At 36.4% G+C, this 26,304-nt stretch overlaps 1 protein-coding gene across 1 annotated transcript in view; it reads right to left on the reverse strand.

Moving 5' to 3' along the window:
* Positions 1-25,914, reverse strand: part of HEATR1 (HEAT repeat containing 1) — a 48,501-nt gene extending 22,587 nt beyond the window's left edge. Inside the window, exons 1-23 of the mRNA XM_069484568.1 lie at positions 25,859-25,914; positions 25,373-25,533; positions 24,605-24,821; positions 22,650-22,791; positions 21,074-21,175; positions 20,607-20,747; positions 19,599-19,810; positions 19,309-19,442; positions 18,063-18,165; positions 16,693-16,803; positions 16,155-16,272; positions 14,623-14,730; positions 11,529-11,624; positions 10,970-11,058; positions 9,893-10,104; positions 9,450-9,571; positions 9,143-9,334; positions 7,424-7,607; positions 7,144-7,280; positions 5,897-6,089; positions 2,105-2,274; positions 1,566-1,724; positions 230-472 (exon numbers count right to left, since the gene is read on the reverse strand). Coding sequence (XP_069340669.1) covers positions 230-472; positions 1,566-1,724; positions 2,105-2,274; positions 5,897-6,089; positions 7,144-7,280; positions 7,424-7,607; positions 9,143-9,334; positions 9,450-9,571; positions 9,893-10,104; positions 10,970-11,058; positions 11,529-11,624; positions 14,623-14,730; positions 16,155-16,272; positions 16,693-16,803; positions 18,063-18,165; positions 19,309-19,442; positions 19,599-19,810; positions 20,607-20,747; positions 21,074-21,175; positions 22,650-22,791; positions 24,605-24,821; positions 25,373-25,514 — 3,327 coding nt within the window. The 5' untranslated portion in view covers positions 25,515-25,533; positions 25,859-25,914. The remainder of the gene's footprint in view (positions 1-229; positions 473-1,565; positions 1,725-2,104; positions 2,275-5,896; positions 6,090-7,143; positions 7,281-7,423; positions 7,608-9,142; positions 9,335-9,449; positions 9,572-9,892; positions 10,105-10,969; positions 11,059-11,528; positions 11,625-14,622; positions 14,731-16,154; positions 16,273-16,692; positions 16,804-18,062; positions 18,166-19,308; positions 19,443-19,598; positions 19,811-20,606; positions 20,748-21,073; positions 21,176-22,649; positions 22,792-24,604; positions 24,822-25,372; positions 25,534-25,858) is intronic.
* Positions 25,915-26,304: the final 390 nt, after the last annotated feature.

Here is a 26,304-nt window from a genome sequence, read left to right on the forward strand (position 1 = left end):
AGCTCCAAAAATGGTTTTCTCTCACAATATAAAATTGTTTCCCATTTTGTCAGTTAAAATGCAATTCTTTTTAATGACCCATGTACAACATTCAGTTTTGCAAAATGGGCCAAATACATCACAATCCTTTAAAACATGCCCAGTCCACCAATAATTATCTTTTCCAAATAAAACAGGACAGATTTTTAAGTGCTTGACTATGTTTTGGTTTCTGAAAGAAGTCCCTGACCTTTTCAAGGGCTGTGATCTGAATGGTTGGCATTTCTGTATAAAGTTCCTTTGTTGTGTGCACAGCTTTTACAAATATATCTAGACTCTTTGGGTCCTTATGTAAAAGGGAAGCTGAATATTCATTGTATTTTCCCAGAGTGTGATGCAGAACAATGGCCTCATCTTTCAGGACAGCAATGGTCTTCTTCTCAATCTTTTCTAGTAGTTGTTCAATCACAGGCAACAGCTGAGAAAGCACCATCTAAAGATTGGAAAACTTGTTAGTAAATAGTTCCCAAGACTAATATGTTTTCAATCACTCTACAAAGACATCCAAAGATACCCTGTTGGAAGCCTGGGAGTTTAGCCAAGAGAAAAAAAACCCAACAATGATGACCACTTAGACATGGAGGCAGCTATTAATCTATACTAAGGCACTCAGTCTTTAATAACTAAAGCAGGAGCCAAACTATGGCTTGTGGGCCAAACTCACTGGACCGTTTTTATAAATTTTATTGAAACACAGCCACGTTCATTTGTTTACACACTGTCTATGGTACTTTCCTGATACAACGGCCAAGACCAGCAGTTGCAACAGAGACTGTATGACCCACAGAGCCTAAAGTATTTACTATCTTGGTCCTTTACACAAGAAGTTTGTCAACTCCTACTTTAAACTATACCAAGGATGACTTAGACCTGATAAATGTGATTTGTTTGCTTCTACCAAGAAAATATAATCAAATGGTCTTCATTCCATTTTACCCGTTTTAGTTTTCTTAAGTCTCCAGTCAGTGTAAGACTGATGAAGCACACAGGCATTTTTGGAACACGAGGATGAAAGAACTTTTTCTCTGCTGATAAGCACATACCATCACATAAACAAGTGCTTCACAACCACTTTCTTTGGTATCACAAGCTTCCTTGAGAACATAAGGAAAGCTATGAATTTTCCCCCATAAAAAAACGTACAAAAACATAAATTTCATGAATGAGCAAATGATTTTGGAATCTCATAGACTTTTATGTCCAAATACATTCCCTTGTGGAGAATTTTCACTTGAAAAACAGACACAAACCAACAGTTCTTCAGCAGTGTAGCCCCATAAGGCCAACTTAATGATTAGACAGAGACAACACAACTAATTTTAAAATGAAAAGAAACTCACCAATACTTGTTTTTATATCCTATATCTTTTGTTCTGTACCTCAACTCTCCCCCCTCCAAATTTTATGACAACTGTCACTTCTGAGTACATGCACTTAACTCTTGGAAATGTCTTCCTTATACATGAACAGTTAAAATTCTTTAGTAACATCACATAACATGTACAACCCACTTAAATTACACATACCTCATTGTTGACTTCCTGAAGTACTTTCATCAAATCTTTTGCAATATAAGATGGGCAACTATATACACAATTAAGTAGGGTTTTCAAAGTTTCAGACAACTTCTGGTAAGATTTTAGTTTCTTTTCTCTCTGTAGGTCCTCAAATAAAGTACCCAAGTCCTAGGATACAAAAAAGAAAATCAGATACAAAACAGTTAAGTAACTACAAAGGCTAAATGTACTAATTATGGAAGATTCTACCCAAATGATGTGACAGTCCTCATAATTTTCCATTTGCCCTTACAGTTAGCTTATTAGGAAAAGCCAAACACTGGTCTTTTATCCAATGAAAAGATATAATATTGAAATACGGTATTGCTATCATTTAAAAATAAGGGGGAAAAGATGGACGGATATTGACCTATCAGTTTCTAAAGTCAATGACTTGGTCCACTGAAATCCCAACAAAGCAAAATGTCAAGAATGGAGAAAGTTGTTCATGGGTACACACAGGTATGTACACACTCCTATCACTCTATCTTCTTTGCCAGTGAGTTTACCTGAACAACATAGGTGGCGTCTGAGGTGATCTCCTCTGCCTTGGGAACCAAACGATCTATTACCAAATGAAACGGGGACGCTACTTTGCTGAGGGTCTGGAGACACTGAATGGCAGCCCTTCGGACTTCTTTTATGGGGCTTCCCAGATTAATGAGTAGAGATATCACCACTAAAACCAAAGGGAAAAAAAATTAAGTAACAACTTTTAAAACTGGAACATGATAAAATTTACATATTACCAAAGGTATAGATGATAAAAAGTTTCCTTCTCAACTCAAACTCCTTCTCTGAAGACAATTCATTGTTTAATTATTTGTTTGCTACTCCAGAAAAATGTTAGGCATATGTTATCTTGTGTATTCTTTTGAAAATATCCAAACGAGAGCATATTATGTACGCTGTTCTGCACCAACTGCTATCACATCTCAGTGTATTTGGAGATATTTTCCATGTAAGGGCATACATATCTAAATTAAATCATTCTAATTGTAAAGTACTCTACTGTATTTTCCATATTTTTTAGACCAGTACCTTACTGGTGAAGTTTGGGTTTCTAGTCTTTTGGCATCACAACAATGCTGCAACAAACACCCCAATATACACCCATCCTCACAGAAGTGTGTGCAGGAAATGATCCATTTGCACATCGTGCTTTGCAAATATTTTGTCCCAGATTGATGTGTTTTGACTTTACTTTTTGATGGAGAAATTTTAGTCCAATTTTTCTTCTAGTTTTTTCTGTTGCTCGGGAAGGCCCTCCCCACTCTTAAGTGAATTTAGAAACTCTCTATTTAGAGAGAAAGATCCTATGTAACTGCATATTTTCTTCTAACAACAGAGCTAAGGTTTTTTTGGTTAAATCTTTAGTGCAAATGAAATTTTTGTGTAAGGAATGAGGGTGGAGTCAAACTTTCAAATGTTTCCAATGGTTAGCCAGATGTCCCATTTAACAATCCACATAAGCACCCCACAGATCTTGGATTTCAGCTTTATTATATTCATATATTCCATAAGTATTTGAAACTTGTCTATTTCTGCCACCTAGTACTTCTAGGACTATGTTCAATGGTAGGTGATGAATTTAACAGGAATGCTTCTAGGAAGTGAAAATGCAAGCTTTTGATTCGAAGAATATCTTTATCATGTTACTCCTATTTTGCTGTCAATTAGGAATAATTACTCATTTTTAGCTAATGTCTTTTCAGATCTTTGGATATGATTATACGGGTTTTCTCCTTTGACATTAATACAGTCAATTATATTAACACAGTTCCTTATACTCAACAAATTTATATATATATATATATATATATATATTTTTTTTTTTTTTTTGAGACAGAGTCTCACTCTGTTGCCCGAGCTAGAGTGCCGTGGTGTCAGCCTAGCTCACAGCAACCTCAAACTCCTGGGCTCAAGCGATCCTCCTGTCTCAGCCTCCCGAGTAGCTGGGACTACAGGCATGCGCCACCAGGCCTGGCTAATTTTTTCTATATATATTTTAGTTGCCCATACAATTTCTTTCTATTTTAGTAGAGATGGGGTCTCGCTCTTGCTCAGGCTGGTCTCGAACTCCTGAGCTCAAACAATCCACCCACCTCGGCCTCCCAGAGTGCTAGGATTACAGGCGTGAGCCACTGTGCCCGGCCCAATTTATATTCTTAGCATGAACTCTATCTGGGTAAATGATTATTTTTGTAAATATGCTGTTAGATCTTATTTCCAAATATTTTATTCAGAATACAGGCCACATGGTCTACAGTTTTGTCTGTAAACGTCAATTTTCAGTGTTATGCTTGTTTTAGACTGAGAATCTAGAAACTTCCCTTGTCTTTCTACACCCCACCCATTCAACAACATACAAAAAACCTGCTTTGAAGATGTCATAAGACTGTGTCTGTGAGACCAACTGCATGGGGGTATTTAAAAAGATGTCTCTGGGACAAAGAGATACCTAAATTCCTTTTAAGGTAATTAGTTATTTAGGCTTTATTTCTATTGACACAAACTTTAATGATTTACATTTTGCTAGAAATGATCTATCTGCCTCTGAAATACTAAAAAAGAACTTGACAAGCTTTCAGGCCAGAGAAGTTCATGTGGGTTGAGCATCCCTGATCCAAAAATCCAAAATCCCAATGCTCCAAAATCTGAAACTTTTTGAGTGCCAACATGATACCACAAATGGAAAATTCCACACCTGACCTTATGTGATGGGTTTCAGTCAAAACGCAGGCACATAACAGCTTATTCAGCAATCCCAAGGGAAAAACTATCCTCCCGGCCCCTTCAGCTGAGATCTATCTTTTCCGTGCACACCCTGATCCCTATATGCAAGCACACCCACAAACGGTAATAAAATGGTTCAATGTACACAAACTTTGTTTCGTGCAAAAAATTATTAAAAATATTGTCTAAAATTACCTTCAGTCTATGTGTTAAAGGTGTATATGAAACATAAATGACCTGGGTCCCAGCCCCAAGATATCTCATTATGTATATGCAAATATTCCAAAATCTGGAAAACTCTAACACTTCTAGTCCCAAGCACTTCGGATAAGGGACAATCAACCTGTGTCACCCTAAGAAAGTGGGAAATTCTTTCTAGTCCTCATATAAAGTTAAGTTATGAAATAAAATTAGAAATGAATAGCTGGAAAATTGAATTCACACAGGGACAGCTTCAGACCAAAACATCTATTTGCTAACATTCCCTATTATGGTAGAGTTGAGCTTCCCTTCCCCCCCCAAAAAAAATCCAAATTCAAAGACAAATTCAAAGCACTAACTGCTAAGGTTATCATGTTCAAGTAAGGTACTGAAACCCAACATAAACCAAAACTACATTATTTAAGCAATGAGCTTTTAGGAATGTTCTTCCATTTAAAATCTTTGTAATTTCATTTTTCCAACTAATTTTATTTAGATTTAAAATGCATATTTTACATAAAAATTGGAAAAATATTTGAAGTTCGCTTTAAGTCATGCAAATAAATTACTATACTGAGATTAGGCATAACAAACAAATAAAAGGCAGCCCCATCTTACAAGTGATAGAACAAATTTTATTTATTCATTCAGCAAAGACTTGCTATATGCAAGACTCTGAGTTAGAGTATGCACCTGTGTAGAAAGTTATAACTAGTGTTTAGATTCCCAACGCAATAACAGAAACTTAATTCATATAATATCATATTACATTATCATAATGTATTATATAATTGCAATATTGTCTATTTTAGTAAACAATGTTATATTGCTATACCTTTTACTTTTGAACATTTAATGAATATGTTATTATAATGGTAACATTGTATATTTATATGATATTATAATATCAGTACCTGTTGCCTTTGAACATAACATTTTAATGAATATAACATATATTTATATATAATTAATATTATATTACATTATAATCATAGTACCTTTTACTTTTGAACTTTGTAACATTTTGGTAAATATATTAAAACATATCAGCCAACTCTTCTAGACTCCTCACAGACAAGGTATGGCCAGAAGCTCACTGTGGACCCAAAGTGGAGAGCCCGGAGGACAGATGCAATGACAAAGTGGCCTTCTACTCGATGCCCTCCGTGACTGCAGTGTCCTGTCTTTGAGCTTCCACGTATAACGAAGTGCATTTCTCCTATGTTCAGGAGTACTATGACAGGTCTACTACCATAAATGCAAAAGTACTTCAGGGCTAGGCTGGGAGCCTGTCTAGCAGCAATACTAGTGGAAAAGCATGAACAGCTGGTGATGACAGAGCATAACAATGCTACTTTCAATACCTGGAGAAGATATGGATGCCAGTTGGTGTTTACACTGTGTCTTCTGAGAAGAAAGCATGGCGCAGCCTACATAGAGAGCTTGAGTCTGCAGTGCTGTTTTCACACTGCAGTTAAGTGGATTTGAAAGGCTAGAACCACAGGTCCATACAACAGAAAAGAACTTGAATAACTCAAAAACATCGTCTAGATGTACCTAATTAAAGAAAAAGACAGTGAAGCTGAATTCTTACTCAAATAAGTGGGTTCTAATCCTCATTAGTATACAATTATATAAAATGAACAATTTAATGCAATGTTTTACTTCATCTAATCACTTAAAATTACTTCATACTTTCTATTTTAAACCAACTGGGAAGGATGTCAATGAAGAGTGATATTCAGAAGCCTCACTGTAACTCTGCACTTGAAAACACTTACCAAAAAAGGGGACACTAAGTAGAAAACCTAGACAAGTGGTGTATGGGAAGCCTGATTAAGAAAGTACCTTGAAGATGATGTGAGTAATACCATCTGTGTCAAATGCTGTGGAGACAGCAAGTCAGACAAGAACAAGAACTGACCACTAGGCCTAGCAACATGGAGGTCACTGGTATCTGGGATGAAATTTCCCAACTGAGTGACTTTGCATGTGCTAAATAACCTCTCTGAACATCAGTTTTCTCATTTGTAAATACTATTAACCAGCCAAAGACTGGGCTGTTGTGATTCTTACATATAAATAATAACTAGCAACAATGATAGTCTGTTCAACCTACTGATTGGCGTCTGATTGCAGTACTGCTTTACAGAGCCTGTGTTTACTATCACACACTCTTCACTGTTTAAAAGTCTACTTTCATTTTCATTGGAAACGCTTACAATTACTAATAAAATAACCTACAACGTCCTCGTTGTCTTCTTTTTTGTGTTGCTGAGACAGAGTCTTGCTCTGTCACCCTGGGTAGAGTACAGTGGTGTCATCATAGCTCACTGCAACCTCCAACTCCTGGGTTCAAGTGATCCTCTTGCCTCAGCCTCCCGAGTAGCTGGGGCTATAGGTGTACACCACAATACCTGGCAAATTTTTCTATTTTTATGAATAGTAGACATGGGGTCTCACTCTTGCTCAGGCTGGTCTCAAACTCCTGAGCTCAAGCAATCCTTCTGTCTCAGCCTCCCAGAGTGCTAGGATTATAGGCATAAGCCACCACGCCCAGCCCACAATGTCTTCTTATAAGGAAGATGCCTGGAAAGGATGGGCCTAGTACCTTTATGAAAAGTTTCATCAGAACCCGGAAATGAATGGCATCAGCACCACTGAGTATCATCTCAAAGAGCCCAATGAGCAAGTGCAGATACTCTCTGCTATCTTCTTCCAGTTGTTCAGGATTCCACCATATATCATCTACGTGGACATGGAAAGAGAAACGATGCATAACCTACGTGAACATGCTGGGAGCTTTGCATTCAAGACAAAGAATAATCATGGAGTCAATAATTCAACTTTGCAGAGTATCACATTTAAAAGATTCACAACTTACGTCTTACCTTTAGGAAAAGATTTAGGAGCCTTTAGTGCATAAATGAAAATTTTCAGGGAAAATACAAGTAAAACTGAGTCTTCCATAGCAACCCTCTGGGCACTGCTGAGCTGTTCTATGTAATGTGCCCACAGCTCCATTGGTATCCCTCTGTCTACCATCAGTTCCAAGTGCCATTCTGAGGGGATTTCCTGAAATGTTAAAGCAAATAAAAACTAGTACAAACTTAAAGGGGTTCTGAACATGAGTTACATGAGTGAGCTGTGATGGATGTACAAGTTCCTTTGGGTAAGTAATATGCAAAATTTTTTCTATATGTGCATTTTGGTGGGGAAAAGATTAATAGCTTTCATCAGATTTTTAAAGAGGGGTAACTATCACTATTCACAAGAAAAAATACAGATAAGTGAAATATGGTTTTACCTACATTTTACCTTAAAACACTATCTCTAAAAATAAACTTTACTCATAAACTGTTTATCAAATAAAGGGTAGGAATAAATTGGCATGTTTCAAAACAGAAAGATAAGGAGTTGGATTTCTAAGAGATCTTTAAAGGGACTTCTCTCATTTCAGTTTTACTGCTAATCTGAAGGGACACAGTAAAATTTTCAAACTTGCAGGTGGATTTTAAACAAGTAGCAAAATATTAAGGTGTTTAGAATTTATACTGCCAATGCCAAAAAAAATACAGAAGAACAAGAGTAGGAAAATGACAAGTGAGGCTTTGCACTGCCAATACAGAGTAACAACTTGGAAGGAAAACAATCCAAAGCTAGACTTACAAAATAGTATCTTCAGTGAGGAATTTTATCACCTCAATGTGCTGCTACAACTGAAACTGTCATGACCTTCAGAAAAGGCATTAAAAGAAAGCTATATAAAACAACCCATTTCTACTTAGATATAAAACGCTCAATTTGTCCATACTTTTAACAATGAAAACCAATATAGTTCACATGATCGTACTTCACAAAAGACACAAAGAAGTTAGAAGTTAAGGGCCCATATGGACTACTTTTTAAAATGTGAAGATTCACTCTTTTAAAGTTTATAAATTTTAGCTAACATTGGCTATGATCAGAACTTATAACAATCCTGAGGGTATATGTAAATGTTAAAAAGATGTAATTCATTTAGCAAATCCTATAAAGAGGAGCACTCTGAAGTTGGGAGGACAAATTAAAAACAAAATACTATTTTACATATGGCAGATATTAAAAGAAATAATTTTGTTACCTCAAGATGTGGTACCAGGTAGGTAACAATAAACAGCTCAACTATGTCCCTTAGTAATACTGTCAAAAACAGTAACAGGCTGGAGAGATCCAAATCTAATGTAATATTAAAATTTAAAAATATAAAAGATCCATTTTCAGTAAGCAATGGAATGAAATAGTACTTTGTTCAAGCACTAATATACCAAGTGAATCCTTCATCACTAGAGGTAGTTTAAGTGCAGCTTGGGTAATTACCCAATAAAGACAATAAAGGGGAGAGTCGGCCACCAGATACAAAACATTACAATGTTAAAAGTCTGTAATTCAATGAAATTTTCTGCAAAGGGAAGAGAGAGCCTAATTCGCTACCCTACTGCTACGCAACGCTATTTCACATTTCCACAGACTCAACATCTCCGCTTCTGACTTTCAGTTTTGCTGTGGCTAATAGGCCAGTTTGTCACTTTACTCAACATCCAACTTTCTAGAGATTCTGTACTCCTTACCACTGCAGTAATGACACTTTCGAGCTTCTTTATTTTCTTCTGCAACAAACTGAAGACTCTTATTGCAAATGGAAAGTGAGTTCCTTTTAAAGATGAACAGCAAGAGACGAGCACAGACATGACCACGTGAAATGTCACTTTCTGCTTCAGGTTGTAGGACTCCTTTTCACCAACGCTTATTAAATCCTCCACCTTAAAAAATAAACATACTCCATCACGAGTAGCTCTTGATTGTCATAAAACAATTTTTTGCCTAACTAGGTATTACGTGTTTTACATTTAAAGTGAACTCTGACAGCACACATACCATCTGTAACATTGAAGAAGGATCTCCTGAATTGATATTGTCAGCCAACAACTGAATCATCTTCTGATTTGCTATACCAATTAGTTTTCCTGACTTTGTGCTTTTAGTTAGAGTTTCAAGAGCTGTAAAAAAATTGAATACAGAGACCCTTTATGCCACCAACACTCACATAAAGAGTCAGGTATAGTAAGGAATTTAGGCAAACATTTTATTACTTCTCTATGAAAGTTTGCTTTTTATTTTTCTTTCTATTCAATTCTGAATGTGTGTGTGAGTCAGCTTCCTATTCATTATATGCTTTTTATCTTAGCAAAAATTTTCTTGCCGGAATATGACATGACAAACAATTTCAAATAACAAATATAGCCAATTTTTAATTGTACCTGTCTTCTCTTTAAAGTGTAATGTGCTGACCTTTTCAAAAAAACAATTGAATTTCTTACCTTCTTTCCAGCCTCTTAATAGTGGGTGCAAAGAGCAAATTCCTGATTTTGACAAATATATAGCAATTTTCATGTCAGCAGATTCCACATCATCATTAGTGATGACCATAAATGGCAGCAAATGTACAACCACCTGATTTGACAACTGATCGTTCTCCCTCAGTACCTCTTCTTTAATTATTATGTCTGCTGCTATTTCAAGTACCTTGTACCTAAAAGACATGTAAGCATATTCGACTGAGAGACACATTAGAGGCTGCAATTCAGCAAAAAATCCATCATTACTTTGTTTCAGCTCAACTGACAATATCCTGGTCTCCTGACCAAAAATAATATTCAGAGAAACCAAGACATCACTTAAAATCCATGCCAATGAAGGAGTTATCTGTGACAGTAATTTTAAACTGCTCACCCTGTCAAGTCTCTTTTGGGGGGAATGGGGGAAGGAGAAGTCCCTAGAGGTTAACTACAACATAAAACATACACTAGATGTCTCAACTCCACTGGAAGTGAGAGATTCACTCAGGCATTCAAAAAAATTAACTGAGCACATCTTATGTGATAGTTATCTACCCATATGATAAATATGAAAATATGTAAGATATGCTCTTATCCTCTAAGGAGTTTACTTTTTCTTGTAAAAATTTTTGGTGCTCCAAATGAAACAACCTGAATTCATTAAATACTTATATAGAAAGTATCATGTGCCTCTGAACTTAGTTTTCAATTTATTTATTTGTATTTATTTTTAATTGCAAAGTAAAAATTATATAGAATTATATAGAGTAGAAAATTAAAAAATCCTTCCCATTCTACTTCCCAGAATTTAATACATTATATATTTCCCTTTACATTTTATTAAAATTTTAAATGTAGAGAACAGTATAATGAACACTCACAAACCCAAATTATTCGCTTTATAATGCAAGAGAGCATTACATTAGTATTTGTTTTACTACCATGACCAAACGGTCATGTAACCAAATTACATGTTGCAAAAAACGTAAAAAAAAAAAAAAAAAATTAAAAAGTGAACTTCATCAATTCAAAATAGTATGAGGAGAAATGAATACATACCACTCTCTATTCTTTGAAAGTTCTGCTCTTTGAAAGAGATGCAGAAGATTTGAAACAGTCTCTTCTGAACTAAAATTTTGTTTGAAAATCTAGAGAAAAAAATATATAAATATCCATGAGTAAATTTTTACTTGCTTCAAATATGTATGGTGCTTTTTTTTATAAATTTAAAAAATAATGAATTCTAAGGAATTTCTCCCAAGTAGCCTAGTGTAAATTAAAAGTTTTATGAGATCAATTTCTCAAAAGTGGCATTCATGAAACAATTTTCCATGGTCCCAAGGTATGTGCTATTTGATAAAAATATATTAAAAACAATATGAAAATTCACAAAGCACTTTCTCTTTCTGAAGAACTTCCATATATATCAAATTGCGCAGTCTAATTACTCCTATAAGCTTCTCCTATCCAGACTTAAATCTGTGCTCTTAAGAGAACAAATTTCCAATGAAAAAATAATTTCCAAATATATTCCATCCTCCAGCAGAGAATCACATGAAGGGCAAGAAAAGATTTACAAACATAATTGTACATCTCAACGAACAACAAATTCACTCACCTCAAAAGCGCTTACAGCCGACAAAACAACATCTATGTTATCATCACCTAATCGGGTTAAAACAGCTTCTTTTATGAAAGACTCATCAATACCCTCCTGAGCGATAGAAAAAAATTAATTTAGCTGTTGCAAGAAACCTCGTAAGACTTTATGCTAGAAAGGAAGCATGGTTTTGTGAGAAGTACTCCTGAATACCAGTCAAAAAACACAGGCTCTGCTCCGGATGAGAACGCAAATGCTCTAGAACTAGATAATCTTTAAAAGGCCTTTTGAGATTGATTAATCATTGGTTTTTTAAAAACCTTTCCCAGTTTCTGGAAATATAAAATATGCATAATCCACATATAATTTTTGCAATTAAGAAGTTCAATTTGTTAAAATGAGGACCCACATATTGACAGTGCATAGGCTAAAGAACAAGAAATCCTAGCTTTATCACCTACTAGCTGTGTGAACTTAGGCAAGTTACTTAATGTTTCTGGGCCTCACTCTTCTCATTAGTAAAATAAGTCTGATAATAGTAGTACTGCCTATCTCAAAGGGTTGTTAGAGGATTAAAAAAATATATGTCAGTCTGTAGAACATTGCTTTATACATAAGTACTGTTAAAAGTTAGCTACTGTTGTTACCTAGATTTTCACAAGGTTAAGGACATATACTGCAAAGCCAGTCTGCCAGAAATAGAAATCCTACTTTTAAAAATAAATATTTCAATAAATGAAACAAAAGAAAACTAAGTATATCCTCCTTCACAGTAATAGAAAAATAAGACTGGGCCAGGTGCAGTGGCTCACGCCTGTAATCCCAGCACTCTGGGAGGCCGAGGCAGGAGGATTGCTCGAGGTCAGGAGTTCGAGACCAGCCTCAGCAAGAGCAAGACCCCATCTCTACTAAAAATACAAAGAAATTAGCTGGACAACTAAAAATACATAGAAAAAATTAGCCAGGCATGGTGGCGCATGCCTGTAGTCCCAGCTACTCGGGAGGCTGAGACAGGAAGATCGCCTGAGCCCAGGTGTTGGAGGTTGCTGTGAGCTAGGCGAATGCCACGGCACTCTAGCCCAGGCAACAGAGCGAGACTCTGTCTTCAAAAAAAAAAAAAGAAAAAAAAATAAGACTGCAAATCAACCTGAATATACCCCTACCGGTACATGGCAGGGAAAAAAACAACTAAATAAAATTAAGTCAAAGTTTAGTATCAAATGCCATCAAAATGTCCTCAAGAGCTAATAAGCAGCCATATATCTCAATTTGGAATTTAGAATAGCACCTACCATCAATAAAGAAGGGAAAATGAAACCTGACGTGCAAAGACATTAATCACAATTACAATATTTAAGCCTATAAGTTTAATGTATATAGTGTCCTTCAGTGAAAAACTAACCAAATCCAGAGAACAGGGGATTAAGGGATTAAGAGTAAATGAATAAATGATAACAATAGTTTCAGGAACATTAGAAGATTTCAGAAATCCTTTTTATTCTAGACACCAAAATCTTCCTATCAGATCAAAGACCAGTATTCAATTAGCTTAATTACTTAACTAATCAGTAAGATAAACTTATTAGCAGTTTGTGAAAGCATAACTCATGCCAGATTAGAAATGAATCAAATCAACATTTCTCAAAACTGAGTATTACATCAATCACTTTTACCACTTTTAAAGAAACAATCTCATGGATCTGACTGTTGCTGTAAATTACTCATTGCTTACATATCAATTTTAAGATTAAGTATAACACCTTAAAATATAGAAGATATAAAAAGTAAAAAATATTTTAAAAATCTACAAGGCAAATATAAAATACCAAATAAAGACAATAAAATTCAAATTAAAATGAATTTAATGTGATAATTACAATTAGCTGAAATTGAATTGTACTTGTACCACTTTATTCCTGGAATTTTTCAAATCACGGGATATAATTTTAGATATTACACAGATGGAACATTCCTATTTTTATAGTAATTACAGTAAAATGTGTATACAATTGTATACTTCACATTCACGGTTTGAAGACTGAGTAAAAAAAAAAATAATGAGTCCATTTGAAATAAATTAAAAAACAAATTTTAAGAAAATAGTATCAGTGGTAAGTTAATTTAGCAAAAATTATGAAGGTACTGCTTGAATGACTGAAGTTTGGAAAATACTGTTCTATTGGAATCACTGCAAAATCTTCATACCAGTGCCTTTGGGTAAAAATACAAATTATAACAAGTTATTTACAAATTAAGTCAGCCTCATACCTATTATTTGGAGCCACCAAAATTTTAAATACAAATGCCACTGCTGGCACTGAAATCATAGGATAGTGTTCAAAAGTTATCATTCAGATGTCCCATTCAGATGGGACCAAAATATGCCTTACTATAAAATTAAGACTATTCATATGAAATTTCAAAACTAAAAAACTTTCAGATAATTTATAAACCTTTTTGAACTGGTCTATAAATTCCAGCTTGAAAAACACTGAGCCAAAGCTAAACTAGTAATTTGCAATGTGGAAACATATGAAAGCGGTTACTATTAGGTTGTTGTTAAAATGGGGACTACTGGCATATATAGTCCTAAATCTTAGTCCCAAGTACTCTTATCAGCTTTATTCATCTTATCTCTAAAATTAAACAATATCAATTCTAGATGATAACTTCAATTTCTTTTTTTTTTTTTTTTTTTTTTTTTTTTTTGTTGAGACAGAGTCTCACTTTGTTGCCCAGGCTAGAGTGAGTGCCGTGGCGTCAGCTTAGCTCACAGCAACCTCAAACTCCTGGGCTTAAGCGATCCTACTGCCTCAGCCTCCCGAGTAGCTGGGACTACAGGCATGCGCCACTATGCCCGGCTAATTTTTTCTATATAGATTTTTAGGTGTCCATATAGTGTCTTTCTATTTTTAGTAGAGACGGGGTCTCGCTCAGGCTGGTCTCGAACTCCTGACCTTGAGCAATCCACCCGCCTCGGCCTCCCAGAGTGCTAGGATTACAGGCGTGAGCCACCGCGCCCGGCCGATAACTTCAATTTCTTATTCTAGAATTACACTGTTCATCACAAGGAAAAAAAAAAAATCACAAAAGAAAGCTGTTTGACACAAACCTTTGATGTTTTCACGATATTTTTCAGATGATTAATGGCCAGAAGTCTCACAGGAGCAAGTGGATGATTCAGACTGAGCATCAGAGAGGTATCAGAATCTGCTAAAAACTATAGGATGTGACATAATTATCAAATGATTTCACTTAATATAAGTGGCATGTGATCAAGAATAAAAACCAGAAAAAAAACCACCCTAAACTGCCCAACATATTCAGTAACAACTATCTAACGATAGAAATCAAAAAGTGAAGCAAAATCCTTGCCTCTAGAACATGGTATGAGTTACAACAGGTGAAAAAATCCGTACTGTATTTTGTTTTGTTTTGTTTCTGAGACAGAGTCTCACTCTGTTGCCCAGGCTAGAGTGTTGTGGCGTCAGCCTAGCTCACAACAACCTCAAACTCCTGGACTCAAGCAATCCTCCTGCCTCAGCCTCCCGAGTAGCTGGGACTACAGGCATGTGCCACCATGCCCGGCCAATTTTTTATATATATATTTTTAGTTGTCCAGCTAATTTCTTTCTACATATTTTTTTTTTTTTTTTTTAGGAGAGATGGGGTCTCGCTCTTGCTCAGGCTGGTCTCGAACTCCTGAGCTCAAACGATCCGCTCGCCTGGGCCTCCCAGAGTGCTAGGATTACAGGCGTGAGTCACCGCGCCCAGCCAAAATCTGTATTGTTAATGGTCTGATTTTGTGTATACCGTGTGTCTATGTGTAGGTCTAATTTAGTGAAGTAATTCTATGAAGTAAACCTCTATTCTTTACATATCTGATTCCAAAGTAAAAAGCATCTAAAAGAAATCACTATATTAGCACCTCACTGAAGAGAGAATGCAACTCATCTAAATGATATAACAAATAGTGATGCTCAAGTAAGTGACAACTTAGTTCACTTACGTAATTAGACTAAAAGGGAAGTCTATCTATCAACCTAAGATTTGGAAATCCAACACTGTTAAAGAAGAAAGTCTAATTATGGAAGAGCAAAACTAAATCATATTTCCCTTCATAATATCTGTTGTTAAGGCTAATTATAAGAATTTCTGCTTAAATGTCTAACTTCTAATATAATAATTTTAGAGTTGAATCACCAGAATATTCCTGAAGTTTTAACATGATCAGGAAATAGAGCCCACTTCCCCCTTTCTAATCAATAATCCAAACAGCAATATGTGGCTAGGACACTGGAAAGTACAGACCTAGGAGAAAAATAAGGAACGCTAGAAATCTATGTTACCCTTTGGTAACTGTTAAGGAATATTATGTATAAAATTCCCACATAATACTTTTTGTGAAGTGAGTATCACGTTCACAGTTATTTAAAAGCTATTGTACCTTTCTCCAATTATTCAATTCCTGCCTCAGAGACTTACTTCAGAGAACTAGGCAAATGGTACAAAGTCTCATTTCTCTAGGAAATTTGCCACAATTTTTCAGAGTGGTATAAAGTGGCAAATTTCCTTTTGAAGCTCTTCAAATAACCACGAATATACCCCTAATTGTCATAATTCCTCTGGAGAAGAGCAACATACCTGATATTTTCCTCCACTTGTAGAAAGAGAAATAAATTGGTGAAAATGCTCTTGTTTTTTCAGATCTGTAATTTCCTTCAGGTGTTCCTCTAATACAACATCTAATGTTCTGGGGTATCTGGGAAGAAATTAAAGAATTAACTCATTATTCTTAATAAAGTTATTAACTATACACACACCACACATGTATAAAGTAAAGAGATAAAATTTTAAAAAATTCCTGAGATTAACACTTAAATTCTAATAAATGGCATACGTAAAACAAAGTGACATTGGTCAAGTTTGTTATATGACTACTCCAATAACAAATATAGTCTCTGTATTAAAAATTCTGCTCTCCACAGTCCTGACATAACCCCTATTTCCTCTTATATTTCAAATATTTTTAATTCCTATATGTATTCGTTTCTAAAGAGGAAAAAATAAGAAAAGGATAGTTTCATTAAAATCTACTATATTAAGATGTGACTTGTAAATCATATCTTTATAGAGCAGGAGGTACACATTAAAGAAAAGCACAAACATACACACAACTTACTTGTTTTCTAAAAGTCTGATGAGTGGAAGAAATTGTTCATTAAGCAAAGTTACTTTATTAGGATCGATTTCTTCCTGTGAACTATATGAGATATACTGTTCAAAAAGAAGGCTGCAAAAGAGAAATGTCAGCACACGTGTTATTGAGTGCCTACTATATTTTAGGTGCTTTAGAAATGTTATCTCTAGCTGTCATACCTCTGCAAAGTAGAAATGAAAGTGTTTATTTTATAGATAAACTAGGATAAGAAGTCTTCCAATTTACCTGAGGTTAAACGAGAACAGCAACAAAAGCCAACATTTGGTAAGCCCTTCTGTGCCATAAAAACCAGAGTGGGTTTTTTAATTTTAAAGCGCAGTCTGGTAATCCCAGCACTTTGCTAAGCCGAGACGGCAGGATCGCTTGAGGCCAGGAGGTCAAGACCAGCCTGGGCAACACAGCGAGACCCCATCTCTACAAAAGAACAGAAAAATTAGCCAGGCCTGGTGGCGTACATCTGTATTCCCAGCTATTCAGGAGGCTGAGGCAGGAGGATCGCTTGAGCCCAGGAGTTTAAGGTTGCAGTTAGCTATGATGACACCACTGCCCTCTAGCCCCGGCAACAGAATGAGACCCTGTTTCAAAAAAAAAAAAAAAAAAAAAAAAAAAAAAGCCCAGTCTGATTCCAGGGTCTCAGCTCTCAATGCTACTTCACCGGTATGTTCTCCTTTAATTCATAAACCAACCCTCTGAGCAAGGGGCACGAATGATGCCCACGGGCAGACAGGTATAAGCCTGATGCTACACAAAGGCAAACCAGATCCAATGTGACCTCCATTACTACTACTCTACTGTGGCATAAGTAGGATTCAAACCTACATCTGTCTGCAATGCCTATATCCTTTTCTCTCGCTCTGTTGCCTGGGTTAGGGTGCCGTGGCGTCAGCCTAGCTCACAGCAACCTCAAACTCCTGGGCTTAAGCGATCCTCCTGCCTCAGCCTCCCAAGCAGCTGGCACTATAGGTATGCGCCACCATGCCCGGTTAATTTTTTCTATAAATTTTTAGTTTTCTATATATTTTTAATTTCTATTTTTAGTATAGACAGGGTCTCACTCTTGCTCAGGCTGGTCTCGAACTCCTGACCTTGAGCCATCCTCCCGCCTGGGCCTCCCAGAGTGCTAGGATTACAGGTGCAAGCCACCACGCCCGGCCTACTTTTGTTGTTTATGTTGCCACAGTAATTAGATTAAGTACTTATAGTTAATAAAGTGATATAGACAAAGCAAGATGTACATTAAAAAGGAATACTGGAAAACTTCTAACCAGCCCTGAAAAGTATACTGAGCCACAAAAATGTAAATCAAAAGCATGTCAAAAATAACAGCTTACCTAGCCAACAAATGGTCTAAGTTGTTCTTCAGTGCTATTTTTGTAAGTATAGCTTCCAAGTGTCTCTTGTAGATTTGACCATCCGTCCCTTCAGTTTCTTCTCCTTAATATGTAACACATTAAAACTGAGTTGGGGAAAATTTTTTTGCATGCTAGCACTATTAAATTTACTTACAACAGAAAGTCTTTCTAAGAATAATTTTAGAACATATATACTGATATCCAGCTATTCACCTATTTTCAAAAGTATATTTCACCTGTGTAGGCATTTATATTTTTCAAAGCATTTTTGTATACATTACCCTCATTTGTCCTTCACCTGAACTTCTATATTTTTAACAAGTGTTATCACGCCTATAACAACAATAAAACAAAAGTCCAAAAATTACATATTCTTTCCCTAAGTCATATTACAAGTTAGTGGTGAAGTTGGGTAGATCTCAATAAACTACCTCTAAAAACAAGCTTTTGTTTCAATACATACCTCCTTATTGAACCATTCAGATTTATTATAAACACGCAAAGCTGATGTTAGCTCCTGCCTTCAAAGACTGGGACCACATTACTCATCAGCATCAGAATAGGAAGAATATACTTTCACTTATGCTAGTCATTTTTCTGAAATGCATTTTTAAACCAAGATTTGGTTGTGATAACCTTATTTTCTGATTGACTAATATAATTTTAGAGATGTCTTTCTTAGCATTCTCAAAGTAGCAGTAAGATCAAATGTTTCTTCCTTGTCTTTATGTATGTATTGAAAGGTAAAAACAAATAATACAAATAATAACATTCTAACTCTTTTGGCCGTTTTTGTAATCAGGATTTTTATGTATGAACTGTTCTTGGTCTTATATTTTCAATGACTCTAGGGAGAAAAACTGTTTTTTGGCAACTGGATGAGATATTTGTTGTAAATACATCACTAAAGTTCATTAAGTGAGAAGGCAAAGGTTTACTCAGTAAAGCATTTTAAAGTAATTCCATAGTTTTTTTCCATGTAGAGACTATTTAAGAATACAGATCTAAAAAAGAGAATTCTGAGAAACCATTCAATTAAGAAGGATCTCTCTTCAATCAACCTACTCCCTACCCTAAATGTTTCTTGCTTAAGAAAAATAGACAAGTTATGCAAAAACAACTGGATGAGAGAAATTTTAAATGTTTCAAAAGCTATTAACTAGGATATGGTTCCTAATAAATCCTAGAAAGTATGTTTCTAGGCACAAAATATAAAACCACATACCAGTAACATGATGAATGATGGAGACAACCAGATGGGGAAGCATGTAACGCAGAAGAGGACTGACATCGTAAGTTTCAGAAATCCCATGAAGTATTGTAATAAGGTCAGGAACATTACACAAGTGAGGGAATGGCCTTGGAGGAAGCAAGTACACATGATGTTGTCTTTACAAGCTAAACAATGAATGACTATATAAAAATATATATATATCACTATCTTACAAAAAAAATTGTCCAAAATCATTTCATTCACTTCTGACTAGCACCCATTCTCAATTCAATTGTACATACTTTTTCCCAAGGCTCTCTGGCTTCTGTCTCTGCAGGAGCACTATCAAGCAACCTAACCCATCCTTGATTGAAGAGGGAATCTTGGTCAATGTTTTGATGATCTGTGACGCCAATGAATTCACAAAGGTCTCTTCCATTGTCACTTTCACAGAAATCTGACATATTATCATGTATGTTGCAGCTCTATAATCTGGTAAAGATGATTTCAATCCCTAAATATTTTTTTAAATATAAGAAAAAAATGATAAACATTATTTTCTTCTACTTAAAATGTTACCTACTCTTACAAATTAGAAATGTCATAAGTTAGAAGTTAATACAACCTAATGCACAGAGAGTCAATCACTCCTCAGAAGTGAACAATCAAGGTGTTGACCCCTTTTCCCAAGTGGACACAGAGATGATACAAGTCTGTTGGATGAGAGAAGGTATCTCAGAAAGTCTCCCAACTCAGACATCCACCACAGAGCCAGCAAGCTCTTCTTTTATGTGCAAACACCTTCCTGTGGAAGGGAGACTTCAATGAGATCACTAACAGAAGAAGAAAAAAGTATCTGATTAAAGATAATGAGTTGGGACACTGGTGGGGGGCAAAATGCAGTACCTCCATGGGGCACCTGGAAAGGCATCAGGCAACAAGGCGCTTGGGAAGAAGAAATATCGAGAAGCGGAAGCCATGCAAAAAGACTGGTGAGAGACTGCCTATGTCTTGAAGAGACTGCCTACTCGATTTTCTTTCCAGTAAGGTAAAATGACTGCTAAGAATATAGATCTGGGAGATCGTGGCAGGGCTGGACAGCCAATATTTATTCCTAAGAGTCCTAATTAGGGTTCCACCTTGGGGAGTTTTTAAGACCAAAAAAGTCATATCTTTTATCTAAAGATTAAATCTCATCAACCATCTGAAATAAATTGTCCATTTGAAAACATGTCTAAATGAAATTTTCAAAAGCAAGAAAATTCCTTTTAAGTACAAAATAATCTACTTTACACATCAGCAGGGCCAACCTTTTGGATATATGGGAATAGTTTGGCGATGATATTGTCCGATATGTCCTCAGCATTCACTAGCGCAGACACGATGGTAGAAGCATAGAAGGCCAACAGCACCCTCAACTGAGCTGAGCCGCTTGGGTACGCGGCAAAAACCTGGCACAAGGAACACAAACAAAACACATTTAAGAGGGAAAGGCCAATAAGATAAAACTACAAAAATATTTGCAGCTCCCCTGAACTACTTCAGGCTTTGACATTTTAATTCTTATCATATGCAACACTGAAAAAATACACAACATGATGAGAATGAAAAAAGACTGATTCTCAAACTGCTCATGCTTCAAAACACTAGATCATTTAACAAAAGGAATTTCTTCAAAGCACCATTTTTATTAGGGAAGACTTTAGTACATTTTCTTCATTGAGAGTGCACAGTCTTTTCATGGAATTATACATTCATGAAACAACATACTACTCACCTTCACAGATTTTGTCACCAGATTACAAATGAAATCCATAAATCCAAGATCTTTGTAGCAGTGGGTAATCAAAGTTCCTTTAGCTAAGGGCACTCCAGATTGCTGTTATTGACAGAAAGAACCAACTATTAAGGTTATGTATCAACCGATCACTAAAGTACCTACCCTAGCAAAGTCTTTATGCTGCTACAGCTCATAAGTACAAAACATAAGCTCTTCTTATAACTAGCGGTGATGAGATTAACATAATTGTGCAAACTTTAGAAGTTCAAAACAGAGGGGCAGCAATGAGGATGGAGGTACTCAGTGAAAAATGCTTTCATGTGTTGCATTTTGACACATATTTTTCTAAATATAAATTCTCTAGATTCTTAGTAATTCTCCTGAATAAATTTGGTTTTCGCATCATTGTGATATGGTTTTGTCACTGCTTTACAATTAACACCAATAACAGAAAAAGACCAGGAACCCGGCCAACTTACGCTGCTATTCCTATCACCTAGCATTGTACATGGAATGTAGTAGGTGCTCAATACTGACTAAATCAATGAAAGGAGAATGAAGTGAACTTTCACAGGTGAGTAGAGTTTGGATACCTAGAGTAAGAGGGGAGCAACAGGGTCTGGGGATAGATCAGGGGGAAAATGATTGTGGTACTACGAGCCGAGTGAATGCTGGGAAGAGCAGTTTGATAAGCATTATCATAGGTTGGCCTTCTTGTACATTCTTTAGTTCAAGTGCTTTACATCCAGATTCTTAAATCCTCCTAATTAGAAAGTCCCCACTCCTTCACTCTCACTAATTCTGTCCACTGACCTCACTATCATCACCCACCAAGTTTGCACAGCCCCATAGTCTGCGAGACTACTTTTGTCTCCATTTGTCCCCCTTCTAACCTGGACCACATTGTTCAACATGCAGGAAGTTCCAACTAACAACACACAGCTACTTTCCCCTACTACATATTGCAAACAAGGTGCTAATAGTAAGTCAGTGGTTTTACTACAATAGCATACTATCTGGTCTTACCTAGACCCTTCCTGTGAGACAAGCATCCTTTTATGCATTTGGAAATTAATTCCTAGCATCTTCTTCCCAACTTTACTAATTTCCTGAAGCCCTTCAATTTATCCATATCCTTTTAATTTTGTAAGTATTATCTGCCTTTCTTCATCTCCAACTTTTTTAAAGCTCTTCAGTTCCAAAATTTAAAATGCCAAAGAGCCTCTCATATGGTAGAAAGACACAGGCTTTGGAATCAGATGGGGATTCAGATCACAACTCTGCCACTTATATGAACTATGGCAAGTAACTTATAATTTTCTGAGCCTGTCCTCACCTATAAAAATGGGGTTTTGTGAGAATCCAACATAATACATAAATTGCTTATTCTGCTGTCAGGTGCTAAATAACAGCTAAATATTATTAACAACTGTTTTAACTGGAAGTTAAGAAATAAAAGTAATACAGGTAATATCTGGACTATCCCCAGGAGGACTGACTTTATTTTTTCCAAATTATATCCCTTAACCAAGATTTGTAATGATTATAGATATGTGTCATTTAGCAATCATACCTTAACTGGCAACAACCAGAACCATTTGTGCTTTGAATTATTAATTTTTAGAAGCTGTATAACCCGTACAAATATTCTTGTCTCGTGGTATGGCAGAACACAAGCAATAAGGCTATCTTGGTTATAAAGATGGATATGGAACCTGGGGAAAAAAGCAAACAGTTCAAATTGACACAAAACTTAATAAGCACCTATTTCCTTACATGTCCAAATTGTATATCAGTGAGCTAAAACTACCTAGAATGAGTATCAGTAAAAGCAACCACATAATTATAAATAAGACACAAAGCACTTAAACTATTTTGCATTCAAGTATGCCTCAACACGGTCCTGCCAATTCTTATATATTTGAACATTCAAATCAAAATTTACATCCTATTCACTTTCTCTCAAGTTTTTAAAACCAAATGGTCAACTAGACAGCAAAGCTCAGCTTCTCTCCATGCTCCAAAGTCACCTTCCACAGCTTTCCTAACTATCATACTTCTAAAACCAAAAGACTAATTAAAAGAAAATCACATTAATTTCTTTGGATGAAAAAAATTATCAAATAACCATATATAAAAATTATTTTAAAATTATATTAAAAATTATCAAATGACAACCTTCACACGTATGTGAAGTCTATGAACTTCACAAAACTTTCTATCAGCTTCTCTACCCTAATAGTAATATAGATTTATTAATTGTGTCAGATACATGAAATCCTTCCTAGTTTGTAAGACCTAGGTCAAATACCTCCTTCTTCAAGATGGTTTTTCTAATTCTCCAAGCCAAGTGATCCCTCTGTATCTGTCTAAACTCTCTTCCTCTTTTACATGTACTTTTCTTACAGTACCATACCAACCTGCCTTTTATTAGTTTTACATATGGCTTTAATACTAGCCAAGATGTTCCTTTTTCCATGAAGCTTCCTCAACTACTCTAGGCAGACCTACATGCCCAAACTTTGCCTAAATCTTTATTATGGCATTTATTTCAAAACAGTAACCAAGCGCAACCTACTTAGTCATGTATCAAACTTAATGGTTTGCTGGATAAATAAGTTACCTGAAGAAACAAATGAAAAATCAACTGCAAAAAGCACTCTTTACACTAACGATCTATTTGGGGAAAATTAAATGCTAGAAAACAGAGGGAAATTTTACAGACGTTTAAACATTCTTGTCTGATGAATCTAATGTTCTGATAATCAGAAGACCCAAGTTTAAATTATGTTCTCGCAATGACTCAGTTGCTTCCTGACTCACTTCATCCCCATATCACCAGTTAATGAAACTGAAATCTACTTTTAAGACACATATAATGAGAGAATAAACAAAAATGTGTACGCTGTGACATGATATCAAAAAGTGGGAAAATAAACTGAGACAATTCCCAAAGCAGATAAAAGATCAGACCTTGGAAACAAACTTCAGTTGTACCCCAGCTCTGCCACTTACTAGTGTGACTTAGGCAACTTAACCCCTCTAAGCCTCAGTTTTCTCAACTGTGAAATGGGGATAATATAAGTATCTATCCTTCAGAAGACTAGAAGATTGAGTGAGATAATGCAGGTAAAGTGCTTACCACAGGGCCTGGTGTGTAAATGCTCGAAACACATTAGTTATTACTATTTTTCTTAAGTAACGGTATGTTAGAGGATATTGTTACCCTTTTCCCAAACCAGTTTGTTACTTTGGCAAAAAAGTTTAATACCCTTTGCCCCAAGTGTGCAGGAGCAATCTATATGGCAAAAGTGACAAGAACTCCTCAGAACTAAAAAGGTTAGACTATTTATGCAAGATCATCAGTAGTTCTACTTTTCAATACCAACAAAAATGAGTTTAAAAATAGCAGAGCATGCCTATCTCACGCAATACACGTTGTATTAATCTCTTAATATACCTAATTTTTCAACTTTAAATTTGTAAGTGTTCTCAACTATTTAATTTTTCTATAATTCCATTAGCTACCTGCGAATCAACCATTCCAGACACTTCTGTGCTGGCTTAAGCAGGAAGTAAGGGGACAAGTGAATAAGGAATAATGAAATGTTTTCATCCAACTGTTTGTTCACTTCTTTCGTCTGAACGCTGCGCTCCAAGGTTTTTGCTAGCTGGCTGAACAACGGTGCTTCAAACTGCTCAAAGGAAGGATCAATTCCAAGCAGCTCTTCCAGGCCAGTGCATCCTAAAAGAAAAGCCAGTTCACTTAACGATTCTTTGCAAGCAAAGTCATCCTATCCCTCTTTTACAGTTTTACTTACCCCTAAAATTCTCTGAATTCTTCTGGCACATATAATGTATAATACAGTCCCAAACACAGAGTTCTAGATTTCAACGTATATAATAAATCCTATTTCATCTACTAGAAGAACAGAAAGTACTTCACATACAGGATCAATTTCCTTTTCTTTTTTTGATACCCCCTACATTAACTAGGCCAGTCCTCTGGGAAGACGACTCCTCCCACTGCCTCCATTCCCTTTTAGCTGTTTTCTTTTTACGTATCAGTTGACTTCTCTAACCTTGTTTCTTTGTCTGTAAACTCCAGCTATCACTAACCATATACATTTCAAACACCAAGCACATGGTTGTTATATTCTCATTCCCTTAATGACATAAATCACCATGTTAGAGACTGCTATGAAGAGGACAAGACAGAAGAGAAAACAAGAAAACACAGCAACACCCAGAAAACAAACGCTTCAAAGAGCTTTTCAAAATTAAAGGGTGACTCACCAATGGCAAAGGCGGTGTCCCTGTCGATGGTGGCCGCTTCCTTGGGGTCAAACAACAAAGAGGCAACCGCATCTCTAGACAAGAGACTGGGATCAGTTTGAGGGAGGGCGAGTCGCTGGAGCTGCTGGGCTAGGGACGTCATCTTTCGCACCGGCGGAGTTCTAGTAACACAGGCCAAGAAACAACCACTGTGAGAAGTCTCCACGAAACCATAAAGTGGCTTAACTGCAAGCAGCAAATGTCTCACAATCTTCCTTTGCACTTAGCTTCGTCGCGGACACGTAACGTATCTGTCCCGGGACTCGCGGACCCCCGAGATGCAAACACAACCTCAACAGCGTTAACTAATTACCATGCCGGGGGCCGCACCAAGGCTTCCTTCAAGCCCGGCTCCGAAAATATCCAGAAAACTTGCGGACGCCTTACTCACCCTTCGATATACAGCCCCGACCCGCAGCCACGCCAAGCGGCTGTTTTCCTCCTCACCTGCAGTCACTGGGAAGCCAACAAGCCTTCACGGCAGCTCCCACATGGTACCAAGGAGCCCAGCTCTCTCCCGGAAACCTAAAGCCTGCCTCAGAGGAACTTCCGGTTTTAGGCGCTACGGCAAGGGAAGAGGTACAAACTTGCGAGAAATGCAACGCGCTAGCTCCGCCCCCCGCCCTCTGGGCTCGGGCTCAAACTCCGGTTTCCACTCCCTGTCTCTGGTCTATCCCTCTGCCGCCCGGCTGGTGTCTGAAGGTTTGGGTCTCTGGGTGGCCTTTTGTGAGCTTTAAGGGTCTGTCACCAAAATCATTGATTCGATATATACTTATCCAGCCTTTTCTATGTACCACCAGCATCGCGTGGTGGTTAAAACTTTGGTTCGTGAAGTCACGCAGCCTCGGTTCAAATCCCGGGTGAGCTCCGAGGAATCACTTCATCCCTCGCTG

The sequence above is a fragment of the Eulemur rufifrons genome, chromosome 11, assembly GCF_041146395.1.
Source record: "Eulemur rufifrons isolate Redbay chromosome 11, OSU_ERuf_1, whole genome shotgun sequence".
NCBI classification, from domain to species: Eukaryota; Metazoa; Chordata; class Mammalia; order Primates; family Lemuridae; genus Eulemur; species Eulemur rufifrons.